The 14045-nt window shown below is 39.4% G+C and overlaps 1 protein-coding gene across 4 annotated transcripts in view; it reads right to left on the bottom strand.

Annotated features, from left to right (window-relative positions):
• Positions 1–13142, bottom strand: part of MIA2 (MIA SH3 domain ER export factor 2) — a 35150-nt gene extending 22008 nt beyond the window's left edge. For 3 of the 4 annotated variants that reach the window (XM_058807620.1, XM_058807622.1, XM_058807621.1), the window contains exons 1-5: positions 4262–4399; positions 3156–3287; positions 765–786; positions 559–647; positions 90–161 (exon numbers count right to left, since the gene is read on the bottom strand). In XM_058807620.1, coding sequence (XP_058663603.1) covers positions 90–161; positions 559–647; positions 765–786; positions 3156–3287; positions 4262–4384 — 438 coding nt within the window. In that variant the 5' untranslated portion in view covers positions 4385–4399. Of the gene's footprint in view, positions 1–89; positions 162–558; positions 648–764; positions 787–3155; positions 3288–4261; positions 4400–6206; positions 6308–6455; positions 6672–8418; positions 9572–9884; positions 9972–11243; positions 11378–12910 lie in introns of those variants that run through there. The other variant, XM_058807623.1, reaches the window with a different exon arrangement.
• Positions 13143–14045: the final 903 nt, after the last annotated feature.

Here is a 14045-nt window from a genome sequence, read left to right as displayed (position 1 = left end):
GTTTGTTTGGGTATTTTTTAATATGGGCCACATTTTTGCTAAAATACTGCCTTATATTGTAGAAGCAACAATTTCCATTAATCTTTTACCTCAATAAAAGATGCATCTGTTGATTCTTTCAGAGTGTTACCATCCTTCAGAGACAACTGTAAATCTTCAAACTGAAAAGGAATTACTTTATGTCAGAATATAGGTAAATAATTGACTAAATACTAGCATTAATTTGGAATGCTCTGAAACGCAGATATCACCTAAATATTCACAAATGCACCTTGCTGGAAATCAGGAAAGCCTTAACCCTACTACACTATCCCAGTGATATAAACAAAAAAATATGACATCTTGAAGCTGATTCCAGTGAAATATATCATACTGATAGTTTGAACTCAGAACTTGCTAACACCTTAAAGACACTGCTCTTAAAGACACTGACAGAAAAAAGCATTTGAAGAATCCCTTTGTAAGCTTTAAAACATCTTACTTTTCTAAAAGTTAATACTTTACTTGATAGAATCCATTCCTACAACACATCTGAAAGCAATAAATGAGGACCGTTACCTCTTTTTTGCAGAGGCTGAGTTTTTCAAGAATTTTGCATTTTTCTTCAACTAGTTCAGCAACTTTATTGGCAAGCTGTTTTTCCCTTCCTAAAAAGTGAAAGACAAGCAAATGTTGCATCATCCAAATAATTAAAGGTGAAAAAAGAAAGAATAAAGTCACATTCCAGAGAAATATGAAAAATTAAGTATCAAAAATAAGCTTACCTACATAAAGTCGACTTCTAACCTGGAAAAAAGAGAATAAATATTGAAAATGTCTGATCAACTAGTCTGACATATTATCTGAAACTGATCTTTTAAGCTGTAATTCCATGCCAAGTTTAACCATGGAACTTAAAAAAGGAATATAAATATGGCTCCTACTAAAAACAGGCAATCATATCCGCTGCTCTCACCCCCTCCGTGTCTGTGTGTTTGCCCTGTCCTTCTCCCACTCTTATCAGACAAAAGAGGGGAAAGGAGATTAGTTTTCACCTGGATCACTTTAATAACACACCTTTGTATATTCACCACATAGAACACAGTCAGAAAAGTAGGAAAAGGAAGGGAGGGGAAAGCTCCACACTGAGCTCAGATTTCCTATTGGGAAAGATCTCTCACACATTACAACACACAACAGCTAAAGCTGCAGTAAGGTACAACCTGATGGGCATCCTTCAAGTGCCAAGTGAGCAGCTGCCACATAGGGTCTAGTGCACTAGAATCAAAATCTAACAAACTGCAGGACAAAATCTGTCACAAATGGCCTCTACAAGGATGCAGAACTTGGCTGAACCCACAGAACTGTTACAACACAGCATTTCTCTCACAGCTGGGCCTGGGTCATGTGCCTCATGTAACAATGGGCCCCTCAGATCTTCCCTGTTTCCTCCTAATTTAAAGCTAAGGAGCCCAAATAACGAAAAAAGGGTAAGAAAGTTGTAAGCATGCTTTTATCCTATCATCCCCAATGGATGGTTAGTTACTCCATTACTTTTCAGTGACCATCAATTCTTCAAGGAGCAGCCAGTGCAGTTCTAAGTATGGATGACTGAAAAAGCTATCAATAACTTCTGTAATATCTCCTGCCTTAAGTGGCATGTGCAGGAGGAAACCATACCAGGTTAGCTTGCTTGCATGATTTCAGCTCAAATGCCTTTTGTATCACCCAGAGGGATGCCTCTAAACACTAATACCCTTACAGAGAAGGTCAGTTCATGTTAAAATCCTAAAAATGCAGTTGCTCATAACTGAAAAACTAACCAGTCTTAAAATATGAGTGTCATTACACCTACTACCCAAATCACAATGACTGTATGAGAGTATGTGAAAAATGGGAAAAAGTTTAGAATACTGAATTACAGATACTAACCCCATTTCCATAGCAGGGAAAGTATGATAGGCAGCTTTTATTACTCAGATCTTTACTTACTCTCAAGAGAGGATAGGCATTACCTCAAAAATATAATCTGATTTGTGCATTGGAAGGTTTCAGTACTGCAACTCTCAAAGTCATCAGATTAGTGCTCACAAAGAGCATGCAGTTAAATTGGTTCAGTGTTGCAGTGTTGCAATAAACAGAATCCAGGTGTCACTGTTCAAAGAGTTGTAAAATGCCTCCCTTGACAGGAAACCACATGGATTGCTTTTGCTTGAAAGACCTGAGCTGCTCTGGCTATGGCCAGGCTAGTCACAGAGATATCAATACACACAGCAATACATACACCCTAGGGAAGACATCTGTATCTTGTGAAAACAATTTAAGGGCTGACTTTGAAAGTTCAGTGTAAAAATAAAAAAGAGGAAGCTTTACTGCAGCAAGTTTCATTGCATTTCCTCTTACAACAGTCACTCACTACATATTCAAACACTTATTATCTTGACAAAACAGACTTTTCAACTTCTCTTGTAGAGAGATTCTAAATTCAATCACAATAGATTTAAAACTCTGAAGCATTTTCTATCTTGAACAGGAAGGATAACAACTTCAATGCAAACTATTAATGCACTCTACATATCTGCAAGTAACTTGAACACTTTCTGTGCTGGTTTTGTCTGGAATTAAGTTAATTTTCTTCGCAGTAGCTGGCATGGGACTGTATTTTGGACTTGTGCTGAAAAGCACTGAAAACACATGGATGTCTGAGATACTGCTGAGCAGTGTTCACACAGAGTCAAGACCTCTTCTGCTTCTCACCCACAAGGAGGCTGCAAGCTCACAAGAAGCTGGGAGGGGACACTTGACTGACCAGAGGGATAATCCACACCATGCTGACATCATGCTCTGCACATAAAGCTGAGGGGAAGGAGGAGGAAGAGGGTGTGTGTGGAGTGATGGAGTTTGTCTTCTAGAGCAACTGCTACATGTGATGGAGCCCTGCTTTCTTGGAGACAGCTGAACACCTGCCTGCCCAAGGGAAGCAGTGAATCAATTCTCTGTTTTGCTTTGTTGCATGCACTGCTTTTGCTTTTCCTATCAAACTGTCTTCATCTCAACCCACAAGTTTTCTAACTTTTAGTCCTCTGATTCTCTCCCTCTTTCCAGCCTGACAGAGGGAGCAAGAGAGTGGCTGTGTGGTGTTTATTTACTGTCTGGGGTCAGACCACAACACTTACTGATTGATAACTTCTGTACAGAAACAGCAGAATGGTCAAGGCTCCAACAATGCCAGCACAAATCACTATTTCCCACGGGAAACCATACAGATCAGGCCCAGGTCTCATATCTTCAGGCAGTGAAGCCACAGCCTGAAAAGTAAAGTGAAAAGCTTCAGCTAAAGGAAAAGAGGCTAATATTATCCACAGAAACAGACATTAAATGTTGACATTGTTTACTTCCAAGGCTTGTATATCTATTTTTTTCCAAAACTCTGCGAAAATGGTTAACAGAAGCATTTGATTTTTAAATGACAGATTTACCAGGTGAAGGAAAAAAGTTCCAATAAGACATGAAAACCGGCAGATAAAGCTCAGAAACCTTTTCTTTCTGAGACTATCAATTAGCACAAAATTATTTGGGTTAAAAGGGATCTAAAAGATCTAGTTTCAATCCCTCTGCCAGTGGCAAGAGCACTTCCCACTGGACCTACTTCCCCAAAACCCATGCAGCCTGCCCATGAACACTTCCAAGAGATGGGGCATCCACAGATTCTCTGGACACCTTGCTCCAGCGCCTCATCACCCCCACAGTAAAGAATTTCCTTCTCTTATCTAACCTAAACTCATCCTTTCCAGTTTAAAGCCATCTCCCCTTATCCTATCACTACGTGCCCTTGTAAAAAGTGCCTCTCCAGCCTTTTTGTTTGCCTCTTCAGGAATTTACTACAGAAAACTCTCCTTTGAGTTGTCTTACACATTTTACTGCTGTCAGAAACAACAACAGTAAGTACTTCTTAACTGTCTGGTAGAAAACTTGCTTGGTAGAAAAACCTGTTCAACCAACCTGATGCTAAAATAACATACTCAACACACCGGTGATTTAACACATTTTAAACACTTCGATACACTCGCGTTTCCTTTGTAAACGGATCTATTTGCTCAAAGATACGACGCGCTCCATGTGGCTCCAATTTACCACACGTGAGCCGTGCCTAAGGACCCGGCGCTGTGCACTTACGCCTTCATTTCGGTTTCTCCCCTGCCCGAGCCCCTCGGCAGCAGCGCTGCACAAGCCCCAGGCCCTCGCGGGGGCTGCGCCGAGCCCGCGTCACTCGGTCACTCACCCAGCGCAGCCCTTCCCAGGCCAGCCCGCAGTAGCGGCGGGCGCTGTCCCGCAGCCCCGGCCACAGCCCGGCCGTGCCGCCGCCGGTGCCGGCCCCGGGCCCCCCGCGCCCGCCCGCCGCCATCTTCCCGCGGGCGGCGCGCGTCCCTTCCGGCCCGCCGCCTGACAACCGGCCCGTACCACCGCCCGCCGGGGGGGCGGGGAGGAACCACTGCTGCCGGGGGGAGCGGGGGGCGCGCCGCGCAGGTGGCAGCCGCGGGGCCCGGCGCGGCTCCCGACCTCCGCCGGCAGACCCTCCCCGGGTACGGGGGCCGGAGGCACCGGCAGTTGCCCTCGGCGTGCGCCCACCGGCACGGACGTGGCCCCGCGGAACCTGCTCCTGTTCCTCCCTGAAGTTGCGCTCAGAGAAACTCACCTCCCGAGCGGCGCTGGCCGCCTCCATGCCCGCCCGTGGCACGGCAGTAAAGCTCCCCGGGCAGGCCCGGCTCCCGGCAGGCCGCCCGCCGCGCGTGTCCCGGCCCGGGCGGCGGGGCCGGCGGTGCCGGTGGGGCGGGCAGGGCCGGGCCGGGCCGCAGGTGGGTCCCGGGAGCGCAGGGCTGGGCGGGCCCGAGCGCTGCCGCGTGCCTGTGCTAAAAATGACCCTGGCGGGCTGCTGGTAGCAGGTGTAAGGGGAGACGCAGCGCCACATAGCAAGGGATTCTCCTTCGTCTCATTCACTAGGATTAACGCTAATTTGATTTGGGTTTTGTTTTTTAACTACCTAAAAACAAATAAACAAAAACCTCAAAACAAAAAACCACCACCAACAACAAACAAAAAACAAACACAAAAACCCCAATAACATCAAGTAAAAAAAAAAAAAAAACACAAAAAACCCCCAAACACAAACAAAAAAACCCCCCGTGCGCTAGCGACTTTTACAATGCAAGGTGAGTGACTGGACTGCAAAGCACCTAAGGGACCAGGATAGGTGGAAGGTGGAAATGCCTTTTTTAGCTTTTTTATCTGGATCAAACAGTACAAGAACGAGTTTGGCCGTAGCAGTGAACTGTCAGTGAGTTGCAGTCAGTCCCGAGGGACAAAGGCCCTGCGTTTTCCTCATCCTAAACTACAAATTAACCGTAATCTATATACATACACTGGAAATCAGAAATAAATTTATGTGGTTCTTAAACTTCAATTACCCAATCTAAACAAAGTTCAACCAAAGCACCACAGTGAAGTTTACAAATGGCACTGCACCGGCCACCATCTCTTATTTAGAGCAGACAGTGCAGGAACCTTTTCCTCACGGTGCTCGGGCAGTGTTGTTTCTTGTGCAGTTCTGCCCCTTAAGGTTCACCTTCACTCTGCACTATGTTTCGATGTTTAAGACACCCCCATAGCAATAATAACCCCATTTCTATTTTTTATATATATATATATATATATATGTTTTGCATAGAAACGTATCTTTAATTCAATTACGAATGTGGGGAGGATTTGTGAATCAAGGCTTTGAAAATACACTTTAAAAACAAGGGAATTTGTCTGGTTATTTTATTCATCATAAGCCCAGTTTTTAAAGTCTAAGCAAATTTAATGAGTACTGTTCTGAGAACTAGAGGGAGCTATTAGTTTCATTAAAAAAAAAAGAAAGAAACAAAACCAAACAAAAAATTAAAAACACCACTCAGGTGTTTCCTGCCTGTTAAAAAAGCCCACAAAACAAAACTCCAAATCCTCACATCCTAAATTCATCAGATTGTGCACTGCAAAGGGGCAGATGATGAGCAGCTGACCTAACACTGTGCTCTGTCTCATTTGACATCAGATAACCCTGGAAGCAGAGAACTGCAGAGGGTTTATTTAAAAGGATTTTTTTTTAGGAGTTTCACTGCAGAACATTACTTGTGGCTGGCTTAAATTTGCACTAATTGATGTTATAACCTGGAAAGAATTCTTACCGTTTGGATGATAATCACCACTGCTGATGATGCAGATTTTATTGTTTCTCTGAACTCAAGAGCATTCAAGCATTCAAATATCTGATGTATCCAGCCTCCTTCTGGTTGGATCATAAGGAATAAAACAAGAGGTTTTACATTACTATTGTCAACTTCATATAATTCCAACTGGATTAATTGATTTTTGTTTTGCTTTTTTTTTAAGATTGCAAATTTATTTTCCTCAAAATTACAGAACTTAGCACTTACCATTACTTGGAACATAGTTCTGGATGGCATCAGAGAAAGACATTTTGACATCAGCCTCAGAGTCAGATGCTGAACTGTCCATTTTTGTTTCAGAATTTACTGAAGCAATGGCTGTTGCTTTTGAATCTTGATCACTGTCATGTTCACTGTCTTCAGCTACATACATTTCATGCTCCTTCTCTGGTGTTTCTTCTAGTAGCTTTCTTCTGCCTACTCCTGCACATAATTGTGAAGGGAAATCATGGTTACCTTTAGAAGATTCAACTTATTCTTATAAGATATTAACTTTTACAGAGATTTTATTTTTTTTGTTTTTATTTTCCTCAACTTAAAGCCCAACACTAGAGTAAATGGGCTACAGATGTATGACTTAAGAAACACTATACAAATAATGGTCTCAGGATTTGAAGGATAGAGCTTTAAGCAAAACTTACATTGTAGTAAAGTAAGTAAAAAATAAGTGCTCAGGAAAAAATATGTTTGGTTTTGATAGTTTTTAGATTCCCTGGTCAGGATTAGTAAGTCTCTTTTTTATATCCAAATACAAGTGGGGTAAGCTTTAGAGCAAGAACAGTTGAAAGTACCATGGAGGATTAAAGATTAACAAATTCCAAGATACCAAACTTCCCTGCAAAATACAAGAAACCACAGGCATGTTCATGTAGAAGTATGACTGAAGGCACCTGGCTGCCTCAGTTTTAGTAACTTGGAATAAATGCCTGAAGCCAATAAAATGTTGCTTGCAAAAAAACCCACACCATGCTTACCCACAAAGAAAAAAGTTACGGATTGTTAAAGTTAGTCATATGCTTCAAGACAGTACTGGCCAAAGATACACATCTGAAGTAGTCCAGTAGTTCAAGAGGAGTAATTTGCTCTGAACCTGTTACCATTATATTAACTCAACTTATGTTATCAGATCCTTGAAATATCATAGATCAGTCCATAACTGGTATGAGTTAGGCTCACTACCTCTTCATTTTAAATCACCAGAAAGAGACAGTGTTCCATCTGTTGTGGTTTTATTTTTGCCAACAAAGGATATTTTGTTCTTGCTAAATCACTGTTAGTGAAACATTGCTCTAGTAACTTGAGCTGCAGTTTGGGCAGCACACTTAATTGTTATAGCAGACTAAAGCTCTGGCAGCTCTAGAAGAACATTCATTTTTTCTGTATATTTTTCCTGCTCAGTGTCCAAATTGTGCCCCCTTTGTGCAGACACAATGACCTGTGCCCTCCACACAGCATTATCTTTAGTTGAGTAAGCTGTGATTTCACTGTGAATCTTTTCAAATTGCTGGTGCTGCTGCAGCAGCTTGCTTCCATCACAGAGATACTCTAAGAGTTGTTTAACATCTTGTTTTAATTTAAATAAAATTGTTGAAATGTAATTAATGGGGTTGGTAAATCTATTTATCATACAATATATGCCTGTATGATTTCTGATGATGTTCATCATTAAAAATGTCCTGACTGAAATATTTGATGTATTCATAAAAACTCTGTGAGACACTTTTATTCTGTGGTTTGTGAATTTCATCTTTTACAGTACTATCCATTTTGAAATGGCTTTTGGATGCTGAATTTTTTGTACACCATAACCTTTGACTAGTTTGGATGTTTTCAGACTAAGACTTGGTTCACTGTCACATGAGGTCTTCTTGATGCCCAGATGATTATTTGTAGTTCTTGGCAATTCCCCATAATGCTGTACTTGCCCTTCTTTGGTTGTTGAACTCAGAAATTTCAGTATATCCTCAAAATGCCTAAAGAGAAGCTATGGTTTTGTTCTTCAGATATTTCAGGCTTTTCTCCTGTATTTTTTATGTCTGAGGGATCACAATTTGGAGGGGCTCATGAGAACTAGACAATTGATTTGATGCAATTGATTCATATTCCTGTTGATTATCATGTGTGCCCATATTATAATTAACAAAACTATTATAGATATTTGTATACCAACCTGATTGGCCACGTCTGCTTTCTGACTCCTGATTTTTCTTTTCAGCTCCACTATTTCTCAGCAGTTGGCTTTCTGATACCAAGTCTTCTTCTGAACTGTGAAGTTCATTTGGCTTCTCTTTGTCATGTGTTAGTGTATCAAAAGATGATTCTCTGCTATTTGAGGTGTTTTTGGTGTCATTAAGAGTATGTGCACATGCTGGTACCTCCCCAGGATTTGGTCTGTTACTGTTTGAATCTTTTATTTCTTGTGCATAATTCTCATCTCCTTCATCTGTCACCGCATTAAATGTTTCCTTTGATTCTTTGCCCATATGTAATTCTTTCTGGTCTAAAGTCTGCTCTTCCTCATTCTTATTTGCTCGATCCATTGTTTCTCTGCTTCTCTGGTCCTCTGTAGCAATTGTAGCTTCCTCAGCATGGCCAAAATTAAGAACATCACTTAAACCCAAATTAAACCAATTTGATTTGGATTCTTGGCTTCCACTCATTTCTTCTTGAGGCAATACCTCGGTGGCTGTTGTTCCCTGTTCAGTACTAGAATGCTCGGGCACACCAGAGACATCATGGGTTTGTGGATCATTCTTTTCTGATGCCAAATCAACATCTTCATTCTTTTCACCAAAATACAAAAAGCTTGTCAGTCCACCTTCAAACCAACCAGATGCAGGGGGTTCTTGTTCCTCCTTATCATTTGACTCCTGTAAATCTGCAAAGCTGTAATTTTCAGCTACTACCTCTGTTTCTCTGCCTTGATAATTACCTGCTTCTGAAGATTCAGTAACAGCTTTTAAGGGCTCTTCATCATTTTCACTTTCTGTGGTGAACCATCCTGAAATCCAACTAGACTGAGTTTGAACAGGTTCTACTGGGAGACTGTTTTGCATTTGTGGCTCTTCAGTATCATCTTTTGTAACCAACTTTTTGTTTATAGACTCCTCAATGTGAGATTCCTCTGAGTCATTTTCAGAAACTGATTCAGTTCTTTCTTCCTTTTGTATGGGGTCTTTTGTATATTTTAAGAGTTTGTTTTCATGCAGCTTTGATTCTGCATCAGACAATGAATATTCACTTTCTTTTTTGTGATCATGTAATGTGTCATCTTCACTTTCAAAATTGTACTTATCTTCATTAAGACAAAGGAAATCGGTTTCCTAAAAGAATAATATTAACTTTTAGAATGTTCTAATGTGTAATCCTACAGCAAAATATATCCTTGTTCTTTCTGTTATAACTTTACACAAAGAACTGTAATTAATCATATTATTCCTAAAGGTTATACATCTAGATCTAGATATATTTATATCTGTAGAAGTTATTTTAGAGAACAATAAACATGCAACTGGAACAATTATAAAACATATTTTGAATAATCTGAAATAATCCACCAACAGTTGAATTTCTAACTGGATATTAGATTTTCAATTGTTGTAAGCTACCTTGGAAAATCTAGTAATGTTGATTTACCTTAGTGAGCACTTCAACTTCTTCTCCAATTAAAACTTCTTCAACCTCCACAGCATCTCTTGGGAAATAGCCAAAATCCTTTCCTTTCTGTAAAAAAGTAAAACTAATAAGAGCATTTAAACTTCAGTGATATGTATATTAGGGACTCGTACATATGCTGGAAAAGTATGGATGAACAATAAACTTATAGAACAGCCCCCTATCTCCTTAATTCTGTTTTGTCCAATAATTGGTTTATTTTTCCTTCATGGAAGTGTTCCCCTTGCCATTTTAGAAAGCAAAAGGAAGGATATTACTCCATGCTATTATATTCTATATTATTTTTATGAACATGTGTTTGTGGAGTACCAAAGCAGTAGCCTCAAAGCTGCTTCAGCTGAAGACAGTGGTGTGTGCACTGATGGTCACAGTCAGATCCTACTCAAATTGGCTGCAAATTTCCCATTGTCTCAAGTGGGAAAAATGTCATGCCTTAATAACTAATGACCCATATTGAGTTACAAGAAAAGTAGGATATGAAATTCAGATATGAGACTAACTTCAGCTCAAGAGAAAATGACAAAGAAGATGGCAACACTACAGAAAATAAGTTAGTGATAGGGCCCAGAAGAATCAAGTCCCTCTGGCCAAAAAACCACTGCTGTTTGTACATCAAACCATTGCATGTAGCCTTTAATGGAAGGATATATCTTGGAAAGCAAGGAATAGTGAGGTACCTGCAAAGATGCTCTTGGATGAAAAAGAAAGGAAGACAGAATGTCCCTGTTATACAATAGATGTGACAGATTATTTACAGAAAAAAACCCTACTCAAAAATGTACCAATGTCTTGTAGTTTTAAAGCACTTACATGGTTTCACTAGCAGTAAAACTTGATTTGGATCAATGCATCCATTAATTCTTAAATGACTGTTCTAATTTCATTGACACTTGTTCCAAGTAATTAAATATGCATGATAACTTCTCTGGGAGCTTTCCTTAAGCACTGGACTGTGAAGTCAGGTCCCAGTCTGACCTGGGATGTCTTACTCACAGACCTATAGGTAGGAACCTGACCTGACAGATCTGAGTGTTTTCAAGGAAACTAGATTAAATAATTACAGCCAGATGATAAGATGAAGGAAACAGAAAACTTGTATTTGGATCTTGACTTTTTTTCTCTATGAGTGATCTTTGCCAGGATTTGATTTTCTCTTTCTGTATAAAGATGGTAACAATGACCCAAATACTGTATTCATCCATGGCTGGTTAATATTCCAAAAGAGATAGAAGATCCTTAGAAGCAAGCAGACTGTGGTTGTTATGCTATTACTATATCTAAAATATTTATGGGGCAAGTCTTTCAGATTGAATTACTTACACTTCCTGTCCACAAGTTTTCATTTTCCCTTGAAAGTTTGGAGTATACGATGATCTCCTCCCCTGTCTTGAAGTTAAGATACCGGCAGTCAGGCCCTAAGTAGTCGGTAGTGGCTTGAACTCGGCTCATTGCCTCTGGAATAATGGAAAGAAATAAACAAATACAGCATCCATTTTATCTGAAGTCACTTTACTGAAGAAATCGGATATATATCTAATACTGATGAATTGCAGTAGCAAACATTTTTATGTATGTGCTTTGTTATGATATTAATCCATTTATATCATTGGGTGGAAATCACTAACGCAAAAAGCAGCCCTGTCTTGTTTTCTTTCCCATGTACTGCAGACATCAAGGGGAAAAGCTCTTGTCCTATATGGACATTTTTAAGTGCTTGTTTAGCCAAGGTTTCAATGCTTAAATAGAAAGAATGTATGCAGGATTAGCAATTACTAATCTACTAAAGTAATTAAATTAACATTAAAATTTATTTAGGCTAAACAGCTAAAAAGTATTTCCCAGGCATATTTATAACTTTATAGTTCAGAAATTCTAATTTAGATCTAGTAATTATTTTAGGGATTTTGTCCTCTTTTTTGAATACATTTATCTTGTGATGAAAATACATAAATTTTAGGAATATAAACCTTAAACATGTTGTTAAAACTGAAGTGTCCAGTTCAGTTTGAATTATTTTGTTTTCTTTGTCTCCAACCCAGTCTCCCCACAGAAACCACTCAGTAGTAATGTGCTCTGGTCAGTTTGGAGGCCCTTGCACATGCTCTTCCGCAAAGATAGAGGAACATCCTTCTGAACATCCAAAACCTACTGAAGTTGGTACTGAAGTTGGCTCCCATAAGAAAATGGAAATCCATTATGAGAGGAAATCTAAGGTTCTCCAACTTCAGGGGGAATGGAAGATGGAAAAGACATTGAAAATACAACACCTAAGTCTGCTAAACAAATGGAAACAGGTTAGAAACAGCTTCAACTATGATTATGACAGGTTTCACAATGGTAATCAGTGGTTAGTAAACAGGACATTTGTCCACTTGTGATTCAGTGGCTCTGCCTCCTGCAGAGTTATTTACTCTTTGAGCACCACAATAAATAGTTACAGCACTTACTTCATGTAAAACAATAAATAAAGAGTAAATATTAACTGTGTTTTGTAAAGAGTGTTTTGTAAGAAGGATTACAAAAGAAATCCCAAACCAGTTTGCCGGTAGAAAAAAAACCTCAAGAGTTCTGCAGAATGGGCTATGAATGTACTACGTAGACATGAGAAAGTCTTCTTTCTCAGTTTATAACCCACCATTTTAATTTTATTTATATTTTATTTCTTTTATTTTGTACCTGTTAAGAATTAGTTAAAAATACTTTAAAGCTGTTTTATACTGCCTGTTTTGGGGACACCTGAGGAAAACGAGCTACTCAAAAATATTTTTACTGAACTTTGATATGTATAACCTTACACAACAAACCAGCAAGTCTTTTTTTTTCTCTTTTTATTTTAAAATTTCAACCTTATTGCTCTTAAACGTAACCACAAATATTTGCTATGGCTACTCATTTTTAGTCTGTTTCATTGCTAATTTCAAATTATGATTCCCAACAGCTGCATATACACCACAGACTCCCTTTGAAAAAACCAAATTTTTACTTACTCTCACATTCCGGATCACCACACTTCTTCCATTTTGAAAGTACCTTTGTACTCTGCACACTTGCTGAAAATGAAATTACTAACAACAGAATTCTCTGATCCAAGATCCTTGACATTTTAGATTAAATCCAGAATGCACTGAAACTGTGGAAACTGCATTGATGGGCAGTTAGCAAGAATATTTTACATTTTCCTTAGTCTAACAAAGCATTGCAAGTAAACTTTCAATCCTGTTTTCCTTCTCTGATCTGCTTAAACAGAAGTACACTATGCTAACCTACTAACAATCTGCAGAGTCAGGTGTCCTGATTATACACATGCATTAATAATTAACTATGTTCTGATAGCTTGGCTGATGTTTTGAATACAAAGAAAGTAGTTCTGGTAAAATCAAAATTTAGCCTCTATCAGAAAGATTCTTCTGTACTGAGTTTGTACAAGGTTGTGCCAGGGGAAATTCAACAGGAGTTGTATTAGGATTATTTCTGGATTATGAATGCATTTTTAATGTACCTCTTTCGTGTGATTTTAAGATGGTGTAGTGTGATGACCAAGAAGCCTGGCAAGGTCTAAGATAGCCTATTATCTACAGCCTACCCCACATTCCTTCTACTTTATCTTTGCAGATGGATTTCTGCTTAGCTGACATCAAGAAAGGATGAGTGGGCTGGAGGAGGCCCTGTGGAGATAGGATGGACCTGTTTTGGCTCTGAAGAACTGAACAGAAAAGAACAAAATCATATGACTGGAACTTTGAAGGACACCATGGCCAAAATCTGCCTCAGTAAGGGTTTAAATATTTAAATATTAAAGCACACACCCTGAGTATGCTAATAAGATTATTGAAGTACATGCTACCACATACATGACTATACTGCTCAATCCTCTATCTAGATTGTGCTACATGTAAAGAAGGAGGAGGAGAATAAGATGGGGCTGTATGTAAGCTGGATAGAATTTTCATGTACTTAGTGAAAGACCCAAAAAGATCTTGGAGTCACTTACTCTTGCTGACTTGGTAAGATCTTGGTGCGTTACTCTCCCCTCTTCACAAGCAGAAATGCTGGCTTGGTAAGATTCTGCGTAGGATTATTGTCATTAGCTAGGCTAACACAATATTATTGTTATTGTTACAG

This window comes from Ammospiza caudacuta, chromosome 6 (genome assembly GCF_027887145.1).
Source record: "Ammospiza caudacuta isolate bAmmCau1 chromosome 6, bAmmCau1.pri, whole genome shotgun sequence".
Classification (NCBI taxonomy): domain Eukaryota; kingdom Metazoa; phylum Chordata; class Aves; order Passeriformes; family Passerellidae; genus Ammospiza; species Ammospiza caudacuta.
Note: the sequence above shows the minus strand (reverse complement) of the source record. Positions and strands in the feature narration are given on the sequence as shown.